The 20493-nt window shown below is 55.1% G+C and overlaps 9 protein-coding genes across 9 annotated transcripts; 3 read left to right on the forward strand and 6 right to left on the reverse strand.

The window, feature by feature from the left end:
* Positions 1 to 113: 113 nt before the first annotated feature.
* Positions 114 to 785, reverse strand: JN550_011178 (uncharacterized protein; the record flags this gene model as incomplete). Its single annotated transcript, XM_049309515.1, has 1 exon — positions 114 to 785. The coding sequence occupies one exon, from the start codon at positions 783 to 785 to the stop codon at positions 114 to 116; it is 672 nt and encodes a 223-aa protein (XP_049166818.1).
* Positions 786 to 2124: 1339 nt separating this feature from the next.
* On the reverse strand, positions 2125 to 3943 carry JN550_011179 (uncharacterized protein; the record flags this gene model as incomplete). Its single annotated transcript, XM_049309516.1, has 2 exons — positions 2125 to 3190; positions 3258 to 3943. The coding sequence occupies 2 exons, from the start codon at positions 3941 to 3943 to the stop codon at positions 2125 to 2127; spliced, it is 1752 nt and encodes a 583-aa protein (XP_049166819.1).
* A 1191-nt stretch (positions 3944 to 5134) lies between these two features.
* Positions 5135 to 7750, reverse strand: JN550_011180 (uncharacterized protein; the record flags this gene model as incomplete). Its single annotated transcript, XM_049309517.1, has 1 exon — positions 5135 to 7750. One exon carries the CDS (start codon positions 7748 to 7750, stop codon positions 5135 to 5137), a length of 2616 nt encoding a protein of 871 aa, XP_049166820.1.
* A 991-nt stretch (positions 7751 to 8741) lies between these two features.
* JN550_011181 (uncharacterized protein) lies at positions 8742 to 9516 on the forward strand (the record flags this gene model as incomplete). Its single annotated transcript, XM_049309519.1, has 3 exons — positions 8742 to 8816; positions 8966 to 9399; positions 9483 to 9516. 3 exons carry the CDS (start codon positions 8742 to 8744, stop codon positions 9514 to 9516), a joined length of 543 nt encoding a protein of 180 aa, XP_049166821.1.
* A 516-nt stretch (positions 9517 to 10032) lies between these two features.
* Positions 10033 to 11444, reverse strand: JN550_011182 (uncharacterized protein; the record flags this gene model as incomplete). The annotated part of the gene is made up of 2 exons (XM_049309520.1): positions 10033 to 10058; positions 10121 to 11444. 2 exons carry the CDS (start codon positions 11442 to 11444, stop codon positions 10033 to 10035), a joined length of 1350 nt encoding a protein of 449 aa, XP_049166822.1.
* A 1399-nt stretch (positions 11445 to 12843) lies between these two features.
* On the forward strand, positions 12844 to 14040 carry JN550_011183 (uncharacterized protein; the record flags this gene model as incomplete). The annotated part of the gene is made up of 3 exons (XM_049309521.1): positions 12844 to 12925; positions 13106 to 13717; positions 13793 to 14040. The coding sequence occupies 3 exons, from the start codon at positions 12844 to 12846 to the stop codon at positions 14038 to 14040; spliced, it is 942 nt and encodes a 313-aa protein (XP_049166823.1).
* A 263-nt stretch (positions 14041 to 14303) lies between these two features.
* Positions 14304 to 15864, reverse strand: JN550_011184 (uncharacterized protein; the record flags this gene model as incomplete). Its single annotated transcript, XM_049309522.1, has 2 exons — positions 14304 to 15285; positions 15353 to 15864. The coding sequence occupies 2 exons, from the start codon at positions 15862 to 15864 to the stop codon at positions 14304 to 14306; spliced, it is 1494 nt and encodes a 497-aa protein (XP_049166824.1).
* Positions 15865 to 18047: 2183 nt separating this feature from the next.
* Positions 18048 to 19609, forward strand: JN550_011185 (uncharacterized protein; the record flags this gene model as incomplete). Its single annotated transcript, XM_049309523.1, has 3 exons — positions 18048 to 18320; positions 18426 to 18584; positions 18641 to 19609. The coding sequence occupies 3 exons, from the start codon at positions 18048 to 18050 to the stop codon at positions 19607 to 19609; spliced, it is 1401 nt and encodes a 466-aa protein (XP_049166825.1).
* A 215-nt stretch (positions 19610 to 19824) lies between these two features.
* On the reverse strand, positions 19825 to 20489 carry JN550_011186 (uncharacterized protein; the record flags this gene model as incomplete). Its single annotated transcript, XM_049309524.1, has 2 exons — positions 19825 to 20017; positions 20086 to 20489. The coding sequence occupies 2 exons, from the start codon at positions 20487 to 20489 to the stop codon at positions 19825 to 19827; spliced, it is 597 nt and encodes a 198-aa protein (XP_049166826.1).
* Between the last annotated feature and the right edge of the window lie 4 nt (positions 20490 to 20493).

Genomic DNA, 20493 nt, shown 5'->3' on the forward strand with positions numbered 1-20493 from the left:
GTTTGCAGTTTTCTTGGTTGCTTTAAATCAATAGACACCCTGAAGCAAATTCAAATTTCTACCAAATGGGTATCAATAATCCCCATCAACGTCTGGGCTCCACGACGCCCCTGTCATATTGCGAATATCTTGTCCATAACTTCTGAGGAGGCTACCACGTGTGCAAACTCTTCATTCAGGCTCGCAAGACTGACCTTGTGGACAGTCTCCGCATCGAACCCTCCTTTCGCATAGGTCGCACATGCGTCACCCACAAGCACAATGCCTCCTTCCTCTACCACGTCTCCATCTCCGCTCGTGATGTCAACAATTCGTAAGTTATTCGCCATTCGGGTGCTTGTGCTAACGCAGTGGTCGGTCGTAAGACCACATATGACCAGCTGCCTGACTTGTTGCTGCCGCAAAAATGCCTCCAGCCCGGTGCCAATGAAGGCCGAGTTGACATTCTTAACCCACACACTCTCGTCTTTTAGTGGAATCATTTCAGCTTGTGGATCGACCGAGGCAACAAGTTGACCCCCAACTTCGATCTTCTTTTGGGGATGCAGTGCTGAGCCAAAATTGATACTGTGGTGATGTACGTGGCAGATCAAGACCGACTTGTCAACAGGTTCTTGGGTTGTTTGCAGCTTTGCATTGTGCCTCCTGGCTGCTACTAGTAGGCGGTAGATGTTTCTCTCGCAGTCAGGGGTGCTGCGACTTGTGCCCCAGTGCGTCGGGTGGAGAAAGCCATTTTGGACGTCAATTATGATCACGGCGGTCTTGCGGGAAGTAGCCGACTCCATTGTAGCTGGCTTGATTGCCGTAAGGTATCTTGCTGTTTACGCAGAGAAACTTAGCTGGAGCGATTATATGGGACGTCGAATCTATCAGTCATACGCGAAGAGTTGTAAGTTGGAGGAGCATCAGATGATGAGCGCGCCCTTCGCCAACTACCTGTTAGTCATGTAGGCGCTAGCTCGGCCGAACCCGGCGTATGGTATTGCCAATCACGTCGGCTATCCATATATTCCTTTTCTGCTGTTTTACTAACACCACGTTGAGCTTTCTTGGCCATGTGTACGATATGGATTCGGAAGTTTACATTGCATTGAAGCGGCATAGTACTTGGTCAAAGGCAATTGACGCATATGATGCGCATGTGATGAGATTTACGGCTAGCCACTAGAACCGCTTTGCATAAGACATTAGACAGCACAAATGGGTAAATTGATGGTTTACACGTCTACGGAAGCTCAGGGGGAGTACGGAATAAAGTATATCAGTCCAACAGTCCTAACTCAAACTGTCGACATTCGCCAATCCGATACGATCGCTGCCATTTATCACATCTTCCGTAGAACAATCTCTTCTCTTTCTCACCTTTCATTCTGTAGTGACTGGATGAAATGTGGTGTAATGACATTTTCTCGAGTGCTTTGATAACGAAGGAACTCCATTTTCCGGCCGTCTCAAGCCTCCACTGTCAAGTCGTCTAGAGCTGTAAAGATTTGTTCTAAGAATTGTAAATTATAGCCTCCTGCCTGTAAAGGTCTTCCAGGCATTGAGCTTAAATAGTATGACGGTATACAAAAGCCCGCAACTTTTTCCGGTTTTCACATAGTTTTAATAATGTAGCCACCTTTAAAGTCTAGACTTCGCGCCGTTATCAAAGCGGTGCTCTTATACACAAATATAGTATTCGAAGTTTGAAACTCTATTAAAAAATTAACGAAAGGGGCGAGGGGTCCCTGCTTCTTTCGGTGTTATGGGCTGCCACTAAGATATAGAGAGAGCGACCCTATGAATTGAGACCTGGAGAGACAAAGAACATTCCGATTAAGTGATTCTCTTTTTGCGTCAAGCCATGGCTGAGGCTACTACATTATAGAACACGGTTGACAGGTGGCGACCCAAGCTTCGATATTTGATCAAGACATGTTCAGCTAATGATTGTCCCAACTCCGATCATGCCCAATGCTAGTACATACTGCTGGAACTTCATTCATCATACACTTCCTTCGTTTCCTTTCCCAACATTCTTTCCAAGAACCAGCGGTTGATTGCTCGAGCTCATTGACCAGCGCCATACGAGCTCACTGCTCCCCGTAAGGGCCCGGTCTCCCCACCTCCCAGCCCAACTTCTCATTCTAATGGCTCCGGCTCCGGCTCCATCATGGTCGGCGCCCCACCGCTTTCGCCTTGGATCTCGTTGTTGGGGCCCGGCGGGTCTTCGGAGTCGGCGGCGGGTAAAAAATCCTTAACAAGTGCCCTCGCACCGCCAGAAGAGGACAAGTCATCGCCGTTGGTGGTTGCGAAGCTCTTAGTGCGGTCCCGCCGGGTAACTTGGCGTGCGGCGCGGTGGATGCCTTGCAGCAGTGCGGCCTTCTCCTCCGCATAGGCCGGCTTGACCTGGTCCTTCGTGAGCACGAACCCCTCAGTCAATAACTCAGACTCGCCGCCGCGGAACGACAAGAAGCTCGGCCACACCACGGCGGCGATGTCCTCGATATCCCCCACGCTGGGGAAATGGTCCTCCTCGTCGGCAATGGCAGACTCGGTAGCCGTGTCGTCGGCGGCGACCTTTGCCTCGGCGTCTCTGTTCTGCGAGTCTTCAAGGGTTGGGAGCCGGAGCAGCTTCCAGTCCTCCTCATCATAGGCTTCGAAGTTGGGCTCGATCTTCTCGTCGAGCAGTTGCAAGCGCATCCACTGCCCACAGACCTGCTTGCACATGGTCTCGAGCGAGCTGCGGACTTCGTCGCGCCTGTTATTGGGCAGCACGGGGCCGATGCAGGCGAAAACATCGAGCACGACCTGCTCGATGCGCTTTTTGCCGTTGGCCTTCTGCTTGGACGGCAACACAGGCAGCATCACCGAGCGGAGGTAGTTCTCGCGAACGGGGTCGTCGTCGGCGAGCCCCGCGAGCAGGTCTGACAACTCGTTGCACTGCAGTAGGAACGTCGGCTGGAAGATGTGCATAGAGAAGGACCAGGCCACTATGGCCAGGATCGCACTGATGCGCATACACTTGGCTTCAAACGTGTTGGACAGCGGCATGGGGATGATTCTGTTGACGCGCCCATGGTTGCGTAGCTTGGCCCAGAGCGTGCCTGAGGACGGTGCAGCGAACATGGATTCATCAAAGTCTGCTGAGAACAGATTCTCAGCCCACTTGTATGCGGTGGTGAACATGCTATGGAGTTGCTGCTGGCTATACATCCATACCGGTTAACGACATGAAGCATTATGATGAAAGGAAGGGGAGAATGGACACTTACGTTTGCTCTTGTGGAGGGTTCTTCATCCTGTAGGACAGAGCGTTGAGCTCTCCGAGCCTCGTGTTCTTTGCTTCGAGGTCTTCGCGTATGGACTGCAGTTCTTTGGTGACTTCTTCTTTTATTGACTTTGAAGCCTCATGAGCTACCTTCTCTTCCTCAAGGCTCATTGTCAAACGTTCGATCTGAGAGTCGCGGTAGCTGATGTCGGCCTTCAGATTCGAGCAGTCAACCCTAGCCTCGTCAAGTTGGGCCATCATCAAATCCGTTTCTGCTTTGGCCGAGCCGAGCTCTGCGTTGGCGGTCTCGAGCTCCGTGGCCTTATCGCTGAGCTCTTTTTGTAGTCTCGAGGCCTCATCCGCGCTTTTGTCGAGCTGTGCCTTTGCCGTCTCGATGTCTGACTCGAGCGTGGCAGCCTTCTCATCGATGAGAGCTTTTGCCTGAGCGAGCGTAGCCAACTCCTCGGCCTGCTCCTCCCAGCGCTGGTTTGAGTCGTCTAGCTGCGTTTGTAACCGTGAGATGGCCCGGTGGTTCTCATCATTAGTGATATTGAGGATGTTGTTGCGCTCTTTGAGCGTTGAATTCTCTTCGAGAACGCCCTTGAGATACTGGTAGGATGAATCTTGGGAAAGAACGTCAACATGCCGTATGAAACCTTCAAGGAGGATCGACGGGTCGCCTTCTGCCATCATTGCACGGGAGGAGCTTGCAGGATGCTGTGTGAATGTCGAACAAAAAAAAATTGTCTCAAGCACCCAGGCTATAAGTAGCTAGAGCTGTACAGATAGTCGGGCCCAAACGCAAACATCACGCTGCCCTACTACGAGGGACGCGTTTTCATGTGAGCTCGTATGAAGCAGGTGCATCACCTCGCAGAGAATCCACCACCTAGAATGTAGTGGCAGAGGAACGGGATGAAAACCCGAACATGATGTTTCTGCTAACCATATCGTGCCACATCGACGACCAGTGGTACAAGTCAAGCTGTGACTCGGCCTGCCTTCGAATTATGACTCAGTACAAGGCAGGAGATCGTCGGCGCTCGGCGCCAGCATGGCTTTTGCGACTGAGCGTATAAGCGGTAGGCTTCGGAACCAGTTTGTGTCAGTGCATGCTCGGTACGTCCGCAAACTGCATTGCCAGTGTGGCAGTCCTAAAATCGGGCACAAGCTCACCCAGAAACAAATAACTGGCTGCTGGGTATCCTAAAGTTGCAACTTTGGGTTCAAAAGTGCCTGCACCAGATCGCCTGATGCGGTCACAGGTTCATCGATTGTCCACGTCTATGCACACTTGGGCTATGGTGCTGTGGAGTCATGCTGTGTATCGGCATTACCCAGTTGGCTGGGAAGGGGTGACATTGGGCAGAATTGGTTGACAGGAACCACTCGGATGCAGACTATAAACGAGCCAATGATAACTGCATAAGTCAGGGCCCACTGCCGCCGTCGAATTATACTCTCATGTCAAAAAGTGGAAGCCCACTTTTATACATAATCCAAACGGATCTCCAGCCGCAAAGGAGTTTATGAACACATTGGTCGCCTCATTTTTGGACGCTGGAACAAGCTGTCCTCATTCCGACCGCGAATGATCAATGGTAACGTCTCCGAACTAATACCGTTCATCTGTCTCTTATTTCAGGCAAATGTAACTTCTCAATGAAAGTGAACAGGTAGTATTGATTCATGTGAGGCCCCCCTTGATTTACCAAATCGTATTGCTGTACCTCGTATCCATGTGACCAAGGCCCTCAAGACCAAGTATTACTTTAAGAATTCAACATCTGTCAATCGTACCGTCTCAAAATCAGCTGCAGAATTCTGATAAGGATAACGGGCAATTTAACTGCCTCAGGGCATAAAACTATGGAACAGACCCTAGGCCAAATAGATCGTTTCGAAGGGGGCTTTCAATTCAGCCCACTTGTCCACGGCCACCTGCGCGAGCCCTAATCGGTGAAACAAATGGTCCTTTTTGATGGCAATCATCGTGTTAACAACAGAACGAACCGCGGACCCCGTGTGGTCGCCACTGGCTGTCTCACTGCTAACTACCCATTGTGCCGATATGGATAGAGCTATGAAGGTAAACGTACCGAATCCCTCCTTGAGGTGCGGTAACAAGGGCCACACTCCATGCGACTCTCCATGGCCAACCTGCAACCCGTTGTTGTCCACGATGTACGCTTTCTGCTCGACGCCACCTCTGGAGGAACCGTGTTTCCAGTGTTTAATATCAACATGCAGCAGGGCGCACTGAGCTCTGGCTATCAACACGCCATCCCCAAGGCCAGCAGCCTGTACATTGCCCAATGCGATGCTGGTCCCGTTACAGAGGGGACCAAATACGTCATCCCAGAACTCTGCGTAGTCTTTCCATTTCGCTCGACACAAAGCATCGAGTTGACCCCAAGGATGGCCCTCCCAGGCTTTTGTTTGCTTCGTCGCGGGCGACTCGATTAGCCCAAGCAGTAATGCATTTGCGCACGATAGGCGAGCATTTACAGCCGAGGCCTGTATTTCCCACCAAAGACTGACATCCAGTGGTCTGATCGGTTCAAGTGTTGTTGTCAAGAAATCATGACTATTCACTTTCTTGAACCACACGACAAGGCTTCCCTGAAACATTGACGCGCCAGTCGCCATTCGTACTGTCCCATTGAGTGTCGAAGCCCAAGACCATGACGGAAAGACCACGTTCGACTGCTGCATGTCTGCCGCACTATCTGCCTGATGTTCCAGGCAACCCGATTGGTCCTTCGGTTCATGTATCCATAGTAGGGCCATATCGAATGAGGGAAGTGGCAAGCCAAAGTGAGTACCTTCGGGGTAGAAAGTATTGAGAACGCCGGTTAACGCATTGATCTTATCAAATTGATGACTCAACTCCCGGTGACTATAGTTGGTGAGATGATCACTATATAGCCTGCGTCGTTTGTGCTCTGCTTGTTCGACCGCGGACGATGCAGTCGCTCGAGAAGTCAGATTATCGGGTGCTACAGTCAGGGTTCCTGGTCTGGGGGTGTCATGCACGATTGATTGCTCGTCTATGCCCCATACGAGCGACCGCTTCTTTTTTCCATACACCAGTGATTGCTCGTCTTTGCTTTCGGACGGGCACCTGAGATAGATTTGCGTATCAGCAAATACAAGAATGCGTGTTGCGAGTACCAGCTCCTGATACGTCCATGCACGTTGAGCGTGAGGCCCTGTTTCCATCGCCCAACGAATACCTGGCAGATTTGGATTAACCTGCAAGCCCTCTATACGATGTCCAAATTGACTTGACCGTGGCCGACTGAGGCCAGACAGACCGTAGTTCATGTTGTCGCCCGACGCATCCACCAGGACCAATTTTGCTCTCGAGAAGATGGAACCCATTCCATGGATCTGGGAGGCTTGGTCGTCGGCATCGTCCTGCACAATGCATAGCCAGTCTACCCACAGGTATCTCTCATTGAGATGCCGACACGCGGTGACAGCATCCTGCAACGTGGCCGGCAGCATCTCGGGAGATAGGTCATCCATGAACTGCCCCATGTTTGCTCTCTTGAGGCTATTCCAGGAATGGCGTTCATCCTTACCCCATACGTAGCTCAAACATACGTACTCGGGCACGTGGCTACCCAGAGTTGCAGCGCACACGACGCGTTGTTGTTCGACATCATACAAGCGGAGATGGACCGGAAGCGGAATGCCCAGGTTAGGCTGGCACTGATGCATGGAGGAGCAGTCGACAAGCCATGCCTGGATGAGATCCCAGCATGAAATCAAGGACGGGTGTAAAGCTGAGGGGCAACTTGATAGTGTCCGGCCACCACACCCTTGCGCCGGCTCCTCGATTCCGGCCAGGGAGGAAGCGGACCCAACATCATGAACGTTGAGGATAAGATCGATTTCCAAGTCGACAAGGCCGTGCCCGTTCTTGAAGTAGCTCTGAAAAGATAGCTGGATGAGGCCGTCGGCACAAGTGGGAAGGGCGGCGAGGAGAAAGCCATCACAGTCGCCGTGCGACACGCGATTTGACTGTCCTCGCCGCTGCTGCTCTAGCTCGAAGCGTCTGGCTGCGTCTAGACTTTGGCAGAGAGGACAAAGCTGCCGGCGGGCAGCCTGCGCGGCGTGTAGGCTGATTGGGCCATGCCAATCGTCAGAGGAAACATGCAGAGACAAATGTCTCAGGCGGAGGTGTCTGCACTCTACACACAGTAACTCATCCTCAGAGCTGCGGGCGTCGTCGCATTCTTGGCATTTCTCGTGAAAAAGCCCAGAGAGCGTCTCGAGTGACCACAGCTTCGTATCTGGAATGACTGCCTTGACGGTGTGGGAGATTCGGATGCAAATCGCACAGGCCGAGTCTTGTTGAGAATCCGGCTCCTGTTCTGGCTTTAAAGTACTCCCTTCAGGCGGCTGCGAAGCCCGGGCGACTGCAACATCGGACGGGGTGGACGGTGTTGTTTGTGGGCCGGTCGCTGTCGGGCTCGGGAAGCGATCCATATCGAGACCTCACTTGACGCACTACATGTGCGCTTGGTCGAGCTGGGCGAGAGCATTGCACTCACCGTCGTCCCCAGCTCAAGAGAGCGTTGGGATGACTGCCTGGAAGAACAGGCGGCTCAGCCTCGCAGACTCCCGAGGTCGCTCGCTGTGGTTCGCGGTCGGCTGACATGGCCACCAAAATGTCTAGATCTGGCAAGTGATTGGCACCGGTGTTCCGTAACTTGCGGCCTTGCATCCCGATGCTGATGTAGGGATTCAAAGACGCGGTCAGCCCCGACTTCTCCGAGCTGTTTGTTCCATGATTTGAGAACGCGTTACTGGTTATCTTACGTACAGCGGCTCGAGTGAGGTCCGATGAACGGCTGTTAGTTGCCAGTCGCATGAAGGCATCGTGACATTTGTTACCGGGGCATGGCCCACATGGAGTTGTGGATCAGTGTCAGTTACCGCAGGACAGGCTAGGCTAGGGTGGTGCGATGGGGACAGGAAAATCTCCCGCCGGATCGCGTCGTGGTCAACTCACTGATGGTGCGCATTGTCGGCGCTCGCCTGGACTATGGAGCCGCATACGTCATTGTCGTCGGGGGGGAGAGCTAGCCCTCTGGAAGCTGGCTGCAACCTGGAAGATCCGGGTCAAGTCACTGGACGCATAAACACCTGCCCCTAGCTCGACCGCCCGGTTTTCCTTCTCCCTCCCGACCTGACTTGTCTTTCTCGTCACATGCCCATCATTCCTTGATCACACCACATCCCATCCCATCCCATCCCATCCCGCCCGACCTGCAAGAGACCATCTTCTCTTCTTTGATTCCGCCGTCCTCCGTCCGCTGCACAGTCCTTCTCGACGCAGCTTCCTGCTCCCAGCGACACAGAAAGCCACAGCTTCCGCAGATCTATCTACTCAAAAACGTCATCAGTAAGTTGCGCCAAGCTTCCAAAGGAACTCTTCTATCGCCATCACGGCAATGCGTCTGCAGACCTCAGGACCATGGCTAACCAGGGCGACCTCACAGTGTCGTACGCCGACGTAGCCGCATCCGGCCCCAAGCAGTCCGCCGCCGAGGTATGCTCTCCCCTCCTCCCCTGCCTGCCGGTTTGCTCGTCCGTCCGCCGTCCGCCGTCCATCGCGTGCACGCGCACCGCTTTCCGGCACGGCCAAGGTCGACCCCGAGAGGACATCTTTTTTTCTAACAAGGCAACTCGCGACGACAGGCCATGGCACCCCCTCCCCCCGAGATCCAGAACTCGGAGTCGGCCAGCACCTCGTCGCTCGTCGACGTCGACACCCCGTCGGTGCGCACCGTGCCCTCCGACTTTGCCGACCAGGACGTGCAGACTGAGACGCAGGCGTCGCGGCGCGAGCGCGAGGAGGAGGCCGCCCGCGCCGAGGCCGACCTGGCCAAGAAGAAGGCCGCCGGCAAGGCCCGCAAGGCCGACAACGCCCTGACGCGCTGGTTCGCCGGGCTCGGCGACGGCGCCAGCACCGCCCTCGTCGTCAGCAACCTCGTCGGCGTCATCGGCCTCTCGGGCTTCCTCGGCTACAAGGCCTGGGACCTGCACGAGAAGGGCCGCCTGGGCTGGAAGGGCGTCGGCCTGGGCCTGGGCGTCTTGGGCCTCGTCGGCGCTGTTGAGGGCGTCTTCGGCCGGTACGTTTTTGTCCACTCCTCACGATCGCCAAGCCTCTCCATGTGGACCACCGGCTAACGCTTGATTTTTTTTGTTTCTCTAGATACCTCTACAAGGGCAAGAAGAAGCAGTCGTAGGGGAGATGACACATGATTGATACCCCATGGAGAGGAGTGACAGGAGTGGGTCGGTCTGATGGCACGGTATACATATTCGTCTCTATGCGTTCATGGTTCCGGGTGTTGACTTGGGTTCTTTTTTTTTTTCTGCGGGTCCAATGGAGTCTCTACTCTGGCTGTTGTTTGATGTGCAATAAATTAGGGGTTTTACTGCATTAATGTGAAGTTCTTGGGATAAGGGTACTGTTCACGCTATAAACGCGTCTTCCCCCCTGACTTTGCTCTCGAAAAGTGTCAGCCTGGCAGCTCTGCGCCAGGGTCTTTGTAGTAGTCACTGGGAGCAGTTGCACGACGTGGAATGAGGAGAACGACGAGATGTGGGTGATGATCGGTTTAATCACCTTCCAGCTTAGCATAATCCAAAGACCGTCGTTCCTCCAACTCGTAACACGTAAAAACATGCGACCCCGTCCGTTCCCATGCAGCCCCTTTTTCCGTCCCTGTTGCCCTGTTTGCCCCATTACCCGCCCCCCTTTACATGACGAACAACAAATTCGTATCTGCCGACGTGTTAGCGCCCCGTCTTCGACTCCAGGCCTTGTGCTACAGGTGTGCGACTTACCCAGGGGATGACTACAGCTCAGCTGTGGCTTCTGCGAATACTTGGTCTCCAGCACGTCGCGGATGCTGTTCAGCAGCTCGACGTAGCTCTGCTTGGGGTTCTGCTTGATGGCCGTGATGAAAGCCCACGACATGGCGCCGGTCGCCTGCTGGGCGATGGTGGCGTCGGCGCTCGTCTGGGAGTCCTTGCTGCCGGACCACATGATGACGTCGGCGGGCGAGGTCCGGGTATCCTTGGTCTTCTGGTAGGCGTCGTCGCCCTTGTAGGCCTTCTTGGCGAAGCCGAGGATGGACGAGGCCACGCCGCCCATGTCGCCCGAGGCGTACGAGGAGAAGGCCTTGAGCAGGCCCTGGCCGGCCTCGGCGGCCAGGTTGGGCTCCTTCAGCACGCCCTTGGTGCTGTACATGTAGGGCAGGTCGAGCACGGAGCCCGAGTGGCACGAGTCGAAGATGGCCGTCAGCCGCACGCCGGCCTGCAGCGGCCGCACGACCATCATGTGGATCTCGTCGTCGACAATGTGACCGGCCGTCTTGTAGTCGACAGGGTAGATGACCTCGTCGGTGCCGTCCTCCTCGTCGCCGTCCAGGTCGGCCGTCTGGCCTCCGTGGCCCGAGTAGTGCAGGAACAGGGCGTCGTCGGCCCGGGCGCCGTTGACCAGCCACTGCATGGCGCGGCGGATGTTGGCGGCGGTGGGCTGCAGCACGGGGTCGTGGGCGTCGTCGGTCAGGATGATCATGTCCTCGCGCTTGTAGTTGTAGCGCTCCATGAGGAAGCTCGAGACATTCTTGGTGTCGTTAATGCAGCCCCTCAGCTCGCCGCTCTGGCCGAAGTAGTTGATGCCGATCAGCAAGGCCTTGCGCTTTCCCGTGCAGTGGGAGTACTGGAAGGTGTAGTTGGAGGGGGCGCCGTGGCCGAACTGCTGGGGGTTGTGCGGCGGCGCGGCGGCGTTGGAGCGGCCCTGGTCGCCGTAGCCAGAGTTGTAGCCGCCGTGGGCGGGGGCGGCGTTGATGGGATAGCCGTAGCTGTCGTAGCCCTGGGGAGGAGGGCCGCTCGGGGGAGGATAGCGATTGTAGCCGCCCTGGGGAGGAGGAGGGCCTTGTTGGTAGTGGCCCTGGCCGCCGTAGCCGTATTGCGACTGCGGAGGCGGCGGGCCAGGAGGAGGACCACCATATCCACCACCACCACCGTAGCCGCCGCCATGGTGTGGCTGCTGCCACTGCTGTTGCGGCGGACCTGGGGGAGGCTGGCCATAGTTACTCCCCGGGTAGGCGCCTCCAGGATATCCGCCGCCGCCGCCGCCGCCGTAGCCTTGGTTATAGGACATGTTGGTTGGTTCTCTTGACGAAGGACGAGTGAGCTTGTGAGGGGAGGGCGCAAGTAAAGGACGGTAACAGCTCTACTCGGGGGAGGACGAGAGAAAAGAGAAGAGAATGAAGAAGAGAATGGGAAGCCCCGCGATGCAGTAAAGTGACTATGCTAGGTATGCAGGGTATGCGCCGCGTCGCCCTGGGATATGAGGTGAGATCAACAACGGGGGGTTAGAGAGGTGGGATGGAGACAAGTCCAGGGTTGGTCTTGGTATGTGTAAGCTCGAGTGCCATGCAACAGCTGACGGACCCCTAAGTTAAGTAAGGTGAGTACATACGTACACAGGCACCCTAGTGGCGTAGAAACATACTTAGCTAGCACTTGGACATGGCGTGCCCAGGTGTAAGGTCGGATGGGTGTCTCGTGTGTTACAGGTCGCGGGGCACGGCTGAGCGGCTGATGGATGGAGATGGAGGGAGATGGAGGGGTTGCTGACTGCCCCTCAAGCTCCCCCACCCTCGTCTCTCTCTCCCTGCCCCCCGATCCCACTAGAAGTCCATAAAGGCATGGAAGATAGGATAGCCCTGACAGAGACAGAGAGACAGAGAGACAGAGAGACACAGAGAGACACAGAGAGAGACCACACCGAAGCTGTTTCGGCCAGGGACTCCCGTCGGGGTTCCATCCCGCCATCATGGATGCCCAGCTGTTTCCCCTCAACCTAGAAGCCCCCTCTAGTTGTCTTCCTACCGTCAGGTAGCTGCTGGGTTGGAGGGGGCCAAGAACAGCGGGCCATCCCGCAGCAGTTTGCCCCGTGTTGATTGGCACTCGCTTCCGGGTTCCAGGGTTGCTGCGTCGCTGCACCGCGCGCATCCGGCTATTCGGCACCGTCGACGGTTGGGAGGGCTCCCATCCACAGGCCTCCAACAGGCCTCCAACGGGCCTCCAACGGGCCTTGGGCCACTGGAGGCTGCCCTGTAACTCGGCACAAGACGGCACCACGGTCACAGGGGCCACAGGGGCCGCTTTGGGGGTCCTATAGGGCTGGTCGCCCGCCGGAAACCCGCTGAGACATTTGCTCGGCGTGCATCTCTGCGCGGCTTGGCAGTCACCGTCGAGTTTGACCTACATCCATGATGGGGACACTTGTGGATGCAATAATAAGATGCAATCATTTATTCCATTCCTTTGGGGTTTGCGAGCCTTTGGCCGCCCCGGCTGCGAGTCTTAATCAGAGAGCCAACGCACATCATCCCAGAGGACGTTCCTGTTCCGTTTGCTCTCCAATCCCAAAAACGACGGCCAGGCTGGTACCGTCCAAACGTGCTCTCCCTCTCCCCTTCTCACTGCTTGTGCTCGGCTCATTTTCCGCCTTCACCTAAATTAAGCTCGAGGTTGAATCGTCAGTGGCCATCATGTCCTTCTTCAAGAAGCTCGCCGACAAGTTCGACGACTTGACTGTTGACGATAACAAGCGTAAGGACGAAGGGCACTCTGGTAAGCCAACTTTTTGTCTTGGTCTGGACAGCTACTCTATAGCACGGATCAAGATCCAACTTGTGATCCCTCGCTGTACCGAATCGCCGCATACCCCCACCATCCACCATCCACCACCATCTCGTCCTGCCATCCCCGTCTAGGCTCAAATCCAAAGCTAATCTCAACAACGCTATCCAGGCCAGCGCGGCTACGGCGACCCCTCCGGCTATCCCGGCGGTCCCGGACCCCAGCCGGGCCAATACTCGTCTCCACCTCCGCAGCAGCAACAGTACGGCCAGCAGCCGCCCTACGGCGGACACGGCCAGTACTCATCCCCGCCCCCGCCTCAGCAGTACGGCGGGGGAGGAGGCGGCGGCAATCCCCAGGCGCCCGAGTACCGACCGCCCCAGGATAAGCCCCCTATTCCTCGCGGCTGGATCCCCCAGTGGGACCAGCAGAACCAGCGTTGGTACTACGTAGAGGAAGCCTCCGGCCGCTCGCAGTGGGAGGCCCCCGGCTACGACGTCTCGCATCCCGGGTACCCGGCCACGGAGTCGCGTGGTCATGAGTCCTCGTACGGTGGCGGTGCGCCGCCGCCCCCTAGCGGCTACGGCTACCCCCAGTCCGGAGGCTACGGAGGCCATGATCAGGGCGGTCATGGCGGTTCCGGCTATGGCGGACACGGTGGAGGTGCTGACTACGAGAAGGAAAAGAAGAAGAAGGGAAGTTCCGGTAGTGGCATGCTGCTGGGTGCCGCTGGAGGCTTGGCGGTTGGCGCCGTAGGCGGCGCACTCATCGCTGACGCGTTGGGTATGTTCCTCTTCACTGATTCTGATGACAGTTCCTTGCCCGTATGCAGGCGGGTTTGCTAACCTGCTTCACTAGACGACTCGGATGATGAGCGCCGTCATTACGCACCTGCTCCGGTTCCTCCCCCTCAGCCAGCCTATCAGTCCTACCCCGCGCCACAGGGTGATGAGAGCGACCGGGAGTCGCTCCAAGAGGCTCGTGAGGACTATGAGGAGGCAATAGAGGCCGCTGCTTCGAGTAGTGCCAGTAGCAGTGATCTCGAAGAACTTCAGGAGGCTAGGGAGGAGTACCAGGAAGAGTACGAGGAGTACTATGAGGATTAGCCGGAGAAAACCCCTGAGCGGGCTCTTCACCACCAGTCACTAAAAAGTTCAGTGGCCAAAATCGACATGAGGTGAATTAATAATCACCATCTCTAATTGGACCTCATTTGGGCCTCCCTGAGTCAGATGTAGTCTGCTTGGCCTTCGTTTTGGTGCTCTGGTTGCCTTGCTTGTGTGCTAAGGGGAATTGCAGACAACATGAATTCGGATTGTTTTTGCTCCCCTGACAGTGTCATCAAATATGTATCGTGATGACCCCATCTTCACTCAACTGGGTCGGCAGCATCACCGACTTCTGGCTCCCAATCTGCAAGCGAAACTTTTTCTTGGTCTTCATTGACTGTGATGATAACTTCAGGCGGTAGCCGCCCCAAGATATCATCAGTGGGATCGTCGGAAAACACGAGCAGCCTGATGCTGCCGGCCTTTGCAAGGTCAATCAGCCTGCTTATAAGCAGCTCATATAGCTTTCTATCCACTTCAGTCGGACAGGACCTGGTAAGCAGATAGAAAACAACAAACACCGGGAATTGTTTCTGTTTTTCGATTCTCTCGCAGACTGCTTCAACGTTGGGCACATACGCACGTTCGGGCATATGTCCGTCAAGATGCGGCACAGGAATAAGTAGCTGCCCGGCCAGCCACCAGATAACATGTCTCATGCTATACCAACCCGGCGCTGGTGGGGGCCCATCCCTCGGTTGGCCATTGTAGCAGAGCAGTTTGGCGCCTGAGCTTGCAATCTCCTGGACAATCCTGTTGCAGAGGTCGTGGGTAGCATGCTCGTCGCCGGAGATCCGAGCACAGAGGATCGGTCGTAATAAACCTGCCGGCCCAAGCCACGCGTCGATCTCGTCCATGACCAATTTGCCCACCATGGGATCCTTTAAGCGATCTTTACGAAAGCCGAAGCCGGGATGTTTCATGAGCCCGGGCGCTATCGGAGCAATGAGCTCCTCATCATCGAGTTCGTCATCGTCGGTCGCTGCGGTGGTTCCTGACAAAGACCGCTCCAGCTTAGGTGCAATCGAAAGCTTCTCGAAGCTGCTAACGATCATTTGATGGCCCTGTTCAAAGGCAGCCATCTGGGCCTTGAGCTCCAGCTGCCCATCTAGTAACTTCCCTAGTTCTTCGAGTAGAGTACTCTGATGATTGCTCTCTAGGTCATCGAAGACATCGAAGCGTTGTTCTATCTCGCCATATTTCCTCATGACCTCATCGTGGTGCGCTTGATTGGCAGCGAAACTTGTATGGCAATAAGCGACATGTAATGATCTAGTTCTTGAATTCCGTGTTAGAATAAGGAGCTTACCCTTCATTCGATATTTGGAATTTCACAAGCGACATGTAGAGAGTGAGCTGCTGAAGTAATATTGTGATGTTCGCGTCGATCTGAGCGAACTCGGCCTCATCCATCTTCATCTTGATGGTTTTGACCAAGCGCTTGAGTCTACCTGCACCGGGAGGCACACGGAACTTCTTCACCTTGTCCTGCAGTCGACGCAGCTGTATCTTGCATTGCTCCAACACGGTGTCTAAGCCAGGTGCTGTGGCTGCCGTGGATGCTGTAGTTGCCGTGCTCAACGTAGGATTCTGTGGCTTGCCGGTGAGGCTCACTTGGGGCGAGATGGTCTTTACGACCTGGAACAGCTCGATTTTCTCAATGAACTCTTCTATGCTAGCGACCTGCAGCGACGAATGCTCGGCACGATGGTCATTGTCCTTACTGATAAAGGTCTCGTGGAAAGCCTTGCCGACTTGGAGGAGCATGCCGCCGGCCTGCACGATGGCGATAATGCTCGCCACTGACGATACTCCGTCCATGGTGGGCTGCAGTGGGGGATAAAAGACGGGAAGAGAAGCATCACTGTCTTGGACATGTCAATGGGCCGGCAATAGCGCCGTATCTTGGACGCGACGGTGCACTTTGGCGAGGCTCTCAGTTGCATACATCAACAGCTGTCAACTCGATGGATGACGGGTGTAAGGCTGCGGCACAAATTGTGGCGATGCGGCCCAAAAGCCGACTCCAAGGCCCATTCGGGGTGTTACATCGTTCGACTTATTAGCTAACACAACCTGCCAGGGAGCTTAAACGCACGAGGGACTCGGGAGGGATGATGCCATAGTGGTCACAGTGTGGTATACTATGGTGCTCAGTCTCTGAGCAGCCAACCTGACTACCAGCATCCCATCAGGTGCTCGTCAACCCCCTGATGTAGCCACGGCCAGAATGTTCTGCCAAACCGTCGCGAGTAATTCATAATTTGATGCCAGCCAGCCACAATCGGCAATCCAAGCCCATCTTGAGTCGGGATACTTGCTGAAGCTCCAAGCCGCAGCTAGCCCCAAGAGAGGCTGGCGCCACGTGGGAAATGAGCTGCCCTACTGCCCAGGTGTAATCTAGGGCCCCCTTGTCCGCTGTCAGCCTGGAAAGCGTTAGCGCCCGAGCAGCCTGAACTCGGGCGATAAGGGGACCAAATAGCGTCGTTGTCAGCGTCTTCCCGGTTCCGCGACGGCATGGGACCCCCCACCAGCAGCATCCAATGTCATAGATGTTGGAGTTGAACCACCTGTGTATGAGTGTCTCTCTGCGCCCTGGGCCTTACAACTCTGATGTGGTGTCGCTGGCTGCCGATCAGTTGGGAGGCTGCGTTGCGACTGACCTGTTCACCCAGGGTCGAAACCCTGCTCCACGATCCCCCCTTGCAGGAGGGGTAGGTAGACTGGGCTGATATGGTTATTTTAAGTTTCTTGACTAGGACGTCTGTCGCTGAGAATAAGTCCCCTTGCGTTCTCTGCCCGCGGACTACCGAGCTAACGTCTCTTCGCTAAGGGCTCAGCTTACATAGCACTTGACCTGAATTCGGGTCTTTAGCAAACCTCTAGTAGCAGTTGGCTTCCATTATCTGCAGAGTCTAGCACCGGAAGTAGTCCAAGCGGCATGGCATAGCCTTGATGTGCCCCACATCGCTCCTCAAGTATCCAGCGTCTTGGGTCGAGAACCATTTTGCAGTGGGGGTAGCGGCGCGGACTACGCAGCGAGAAACTCGTTGGCAAATTTTCTTTGTGAGGGTGATAACAACATGAGGAGGAGGAGAAGGAGAAGGAGGAGGAGAGGAGGGAGGATGAGTATGCTGCCACTGTTGGAAGTTCAACCATTTCATCATAAAAATTGCGGCAGTGCTCTGCCCATTCAACGGGTACCTAAGTTAGCTAGGTGTACAAACATGTTCTCCCGCCTGATAAGACCAATCCGGCCACAATTTCGGAATGCTGCACGGGATCCCAGTTCAACCCGCGGACCGACTCTGGCGTCTGCATCCCGGATGTCACTGGCGCTGGCCTGATCGCGCGCTCTGGCAGTTAGCTGACCAGTGGCGTTCGATCTATCTATTCAGCAACTTGCTGTAAGGTAATAATCATGGCAAGCCGCACTAGTAGAGGTCATGTCCGATGGACTATCATTTTCTTCTCGCCTATTGGCGTGCGAGCGGAAACGGGAGCCATCGCAACAGCAGTGGTTCCGGCCCCAGCCTCAACCTCCATTCTCACTGCCTTGTACATAGGTACGCTGCACAATCAACAGTATGAGGTTCCTAGTGGCAGGGAGGAGCTGGCGATCTCCTCTTTCCAGGCATCCAACCAACAACTATTTTCAGCCCCATGCGCCAAGCCCAGCAAGCTCCAGACCCTGGCAGTTCACCAATGAATCCATTGCACTCCCACACGGCATGTCGAGCTCGACTCACAGGAGGCTAGGCCTTTTTGTGAGATAAGCGGCTGCAGTTCTGGGAGTTTAATTGCTGCTTTCGTCCTGTGGAATTCGCGTTCAAGTCGTCGCTGTTCCGTTGCTCCTTCTTTCGCTTCTGCTTTTTCCTCGGCTTCGCCAACTTCACAGTCCTTCAGCCGAACATGCAAATCAAGTCGTGACATTAGGTCACTTCTCGTTAGCCTTCGGACATTTCCTTGCTCTGCGTTCTTTGGTCCCGCCCACTCCATTCGCCATGTACGGCAAGGAACGCTGGAACCTGGGCGACATCTCGTCGACCGCCTTCCACCGCCGCCTCTTTTGGCTGGTATTGGCTGTTCTCACAACCTCAACACTCTTTCTTCTCAGCCGCACGAACTCAAAGATCTCTTCCTTCCGGCCGCCCTCCCCAGAAGTACACCCAGTTGCTGTTCCTCCTGCCAAAGAGCCAGTTAAAGTCCCTGAGCCCTGGCGCTTTGATACGCACAGAGATGGGCTGAATTATGGACTATCCGATGAGCAGTGTGATGTAGGTTTCTTCCCTCGCCACCACGTGGCTTAGTGGCGAGAAGTGAACGCCGCAATCTGCCGTGGTTCTTGTGCCGGGAGTACTATGTTCTAACCTTCCTCTCAGGCTGCTTTCCCTGACATATTCCAGGAGCTCACTCGCGCACGGGACCATATCATCAAGTCCAAAGGTTCGATCACCAAGGAGGATGTGCACGTTGATCGCAAGGAAGAATACAAAGGTCGCCAGCATGGGGAGTTTCATGTCATGATATTTGATGGCCAGGTACGTTATTCGCGAATACTGACTCTCATCTCAGCCTTGACTTACATCATCTCTAGCTGTACATCATCAAAGAGGTCCCTGGCGAGCCAGATCGGTCTCGTGGACTAGCAGCTCTCGCCAACATGTACCGCGCGTTGTCGTCAATTCCAGACCCGAAATCTATCCCTAATATCGAGTTTATTTTCGACATCGAAGACGTGGCACAGGATGCGAACCACAAGCCTGACCGCGTTCGTTGGACTTGGGCTCGCCGCACCGAAAATCCTTGGTTTTGGGTGATGCCTGACTTCGATGGTTGGGCTTATCCCGACGATGGTGTTGCTTCGTATCCTCAATTTCGGGAAGATGTCGCTGAGCTAGAGCTCGGCTACAGAAATGGCTGGGACGAAAAGCCCTCCAAGCTCAGTTGGCGTGGAAGTCTTGCCGTCAACACACAGTTGCGCGGCGACCTTGTTGCGGCCGCTAAAGGACACAACTGGAGCGATGTAGAGGCTATCGACTGGCACGACCGCTCCAACATTATGGCCATGCAGGACTTTTGTCGCTATCAGTACGTCGCCCACACGGAAGGCAACTCTTGGAGTGGACGGCTACGGTATCTACACAATTGCGATAGCGTCCCGGTAATCCACAAGCTGGACTACGTCGCCCACTATTATCCGTTGCTGAAGTCATCTGGTCCTCAACAAAACTTTGTAGAGGTAAACCGGAACTGGTCAGACCTCAGCGAAAAGATGGAATACTTAATCCAACACCCCGACCTAGCAAGACATATTGCCGGCGAATCTACCAGGGTTTTCAGAGATAGATATCTTACTCCAGCTGCCGAAGCTTGCTACTGGCGCCGAATGTTCAAACTGTGGCGATCTGTCATGAGCTTTGAGCCGCAATCACATCGAGTCGCCAAGGACGGGAAGATAGTGAGGAGGGGAGTCAGCTGGGAGCGGTTCGCATTCCGCCAAGAGAAAAGTTTTGAGCATGGCTTCTTCGAGGAGGACAAAACCAAGTATGATGAGGAAGACTAAAAGGGCGAAAAAACTCACAGCGAATGGTGTACGGCGTTTGGGTTTTTGGGTTCATCGGGTTCATCGTTGAAAGTTGCATGGCAACCGCGTGCTCCCCTAGCTTTGAATTGTAGCTCAGGGGGACGACAGCACCATTACAGTCTATTGTATCACTACAATTCAAACAAAATCCAATCAGGTTTGCAGTGCGCAGCAATAACGTCTTAGCAGAGCACCTACTCGCTCCACCCGTCTCCCGCCACAGTCATCCAATTTACAGCAACCAGCTTCAGGCGGTGTTTTTCTGCAAATACATCGGGTTTGAAAGACCGTCTCTGCACAAATTCCTCACCACCAGCGTCTTCCTTCTTCAACTCAAGTCCCTCTGGCTCCTTATAGAGCAAGAACAGGTACCTGTGCGGCTTCGAACTGCAACGATGATTAGCGGCACTTCAACGTGAACATCGGATCTGTTTTTCATTGATGGCGTCACATACTCGTCCTTGGGTCCTGGTCCCAGATACTCCGTAACCGTGGGCTTCGTCTGCGCCACCTGGCCCTCAGCGCTCGAGCTCAGGGGCTGAAGCCCAGCCAGGATCCAGTGCCGCCAGAAGGCGAATTTAGGGTCATCCGGCGTGGGTGCGTCCGGATCCGTCATAATTAGAGTGTAGGAGGCGCTGGATGGGGCCTCGGCCTCGGCCGGGAACCGGACGCCTGGCGCAATCCTGCATTCCGAAGCCCGGAAGAAGTTGCCCAGTGACACGGCTTTGCTGTCGTAGTCGATTGAGAGGATAGTGCTCGGGCTAAAGGAGGAGGGGATCAGTGAGGCGGCCGACCCGGGCACCAGCTTCGCATCAGTGAGAGAGGCGCGCAGCGCTTGGGTGTGTTCTTCGAGTGACATCCTG

The sequence above is a fragment of the Neoarthrinium moseri genome (assembly GCF_022829205.1).
Source record: "Neoarthrinium moseri strain CBS 164.80 chromosome Unknown scaffold64_Wmoseri_CBS_16480, whole genome shotgun sequence".
Lineage (NCBI taxonomy): Eukaryota > Fungi > Ascomycota > Sordariomycetes > Amphisphaeriales > Apiosporaceae > Neoarthrinium > Neoarthrinium moseri.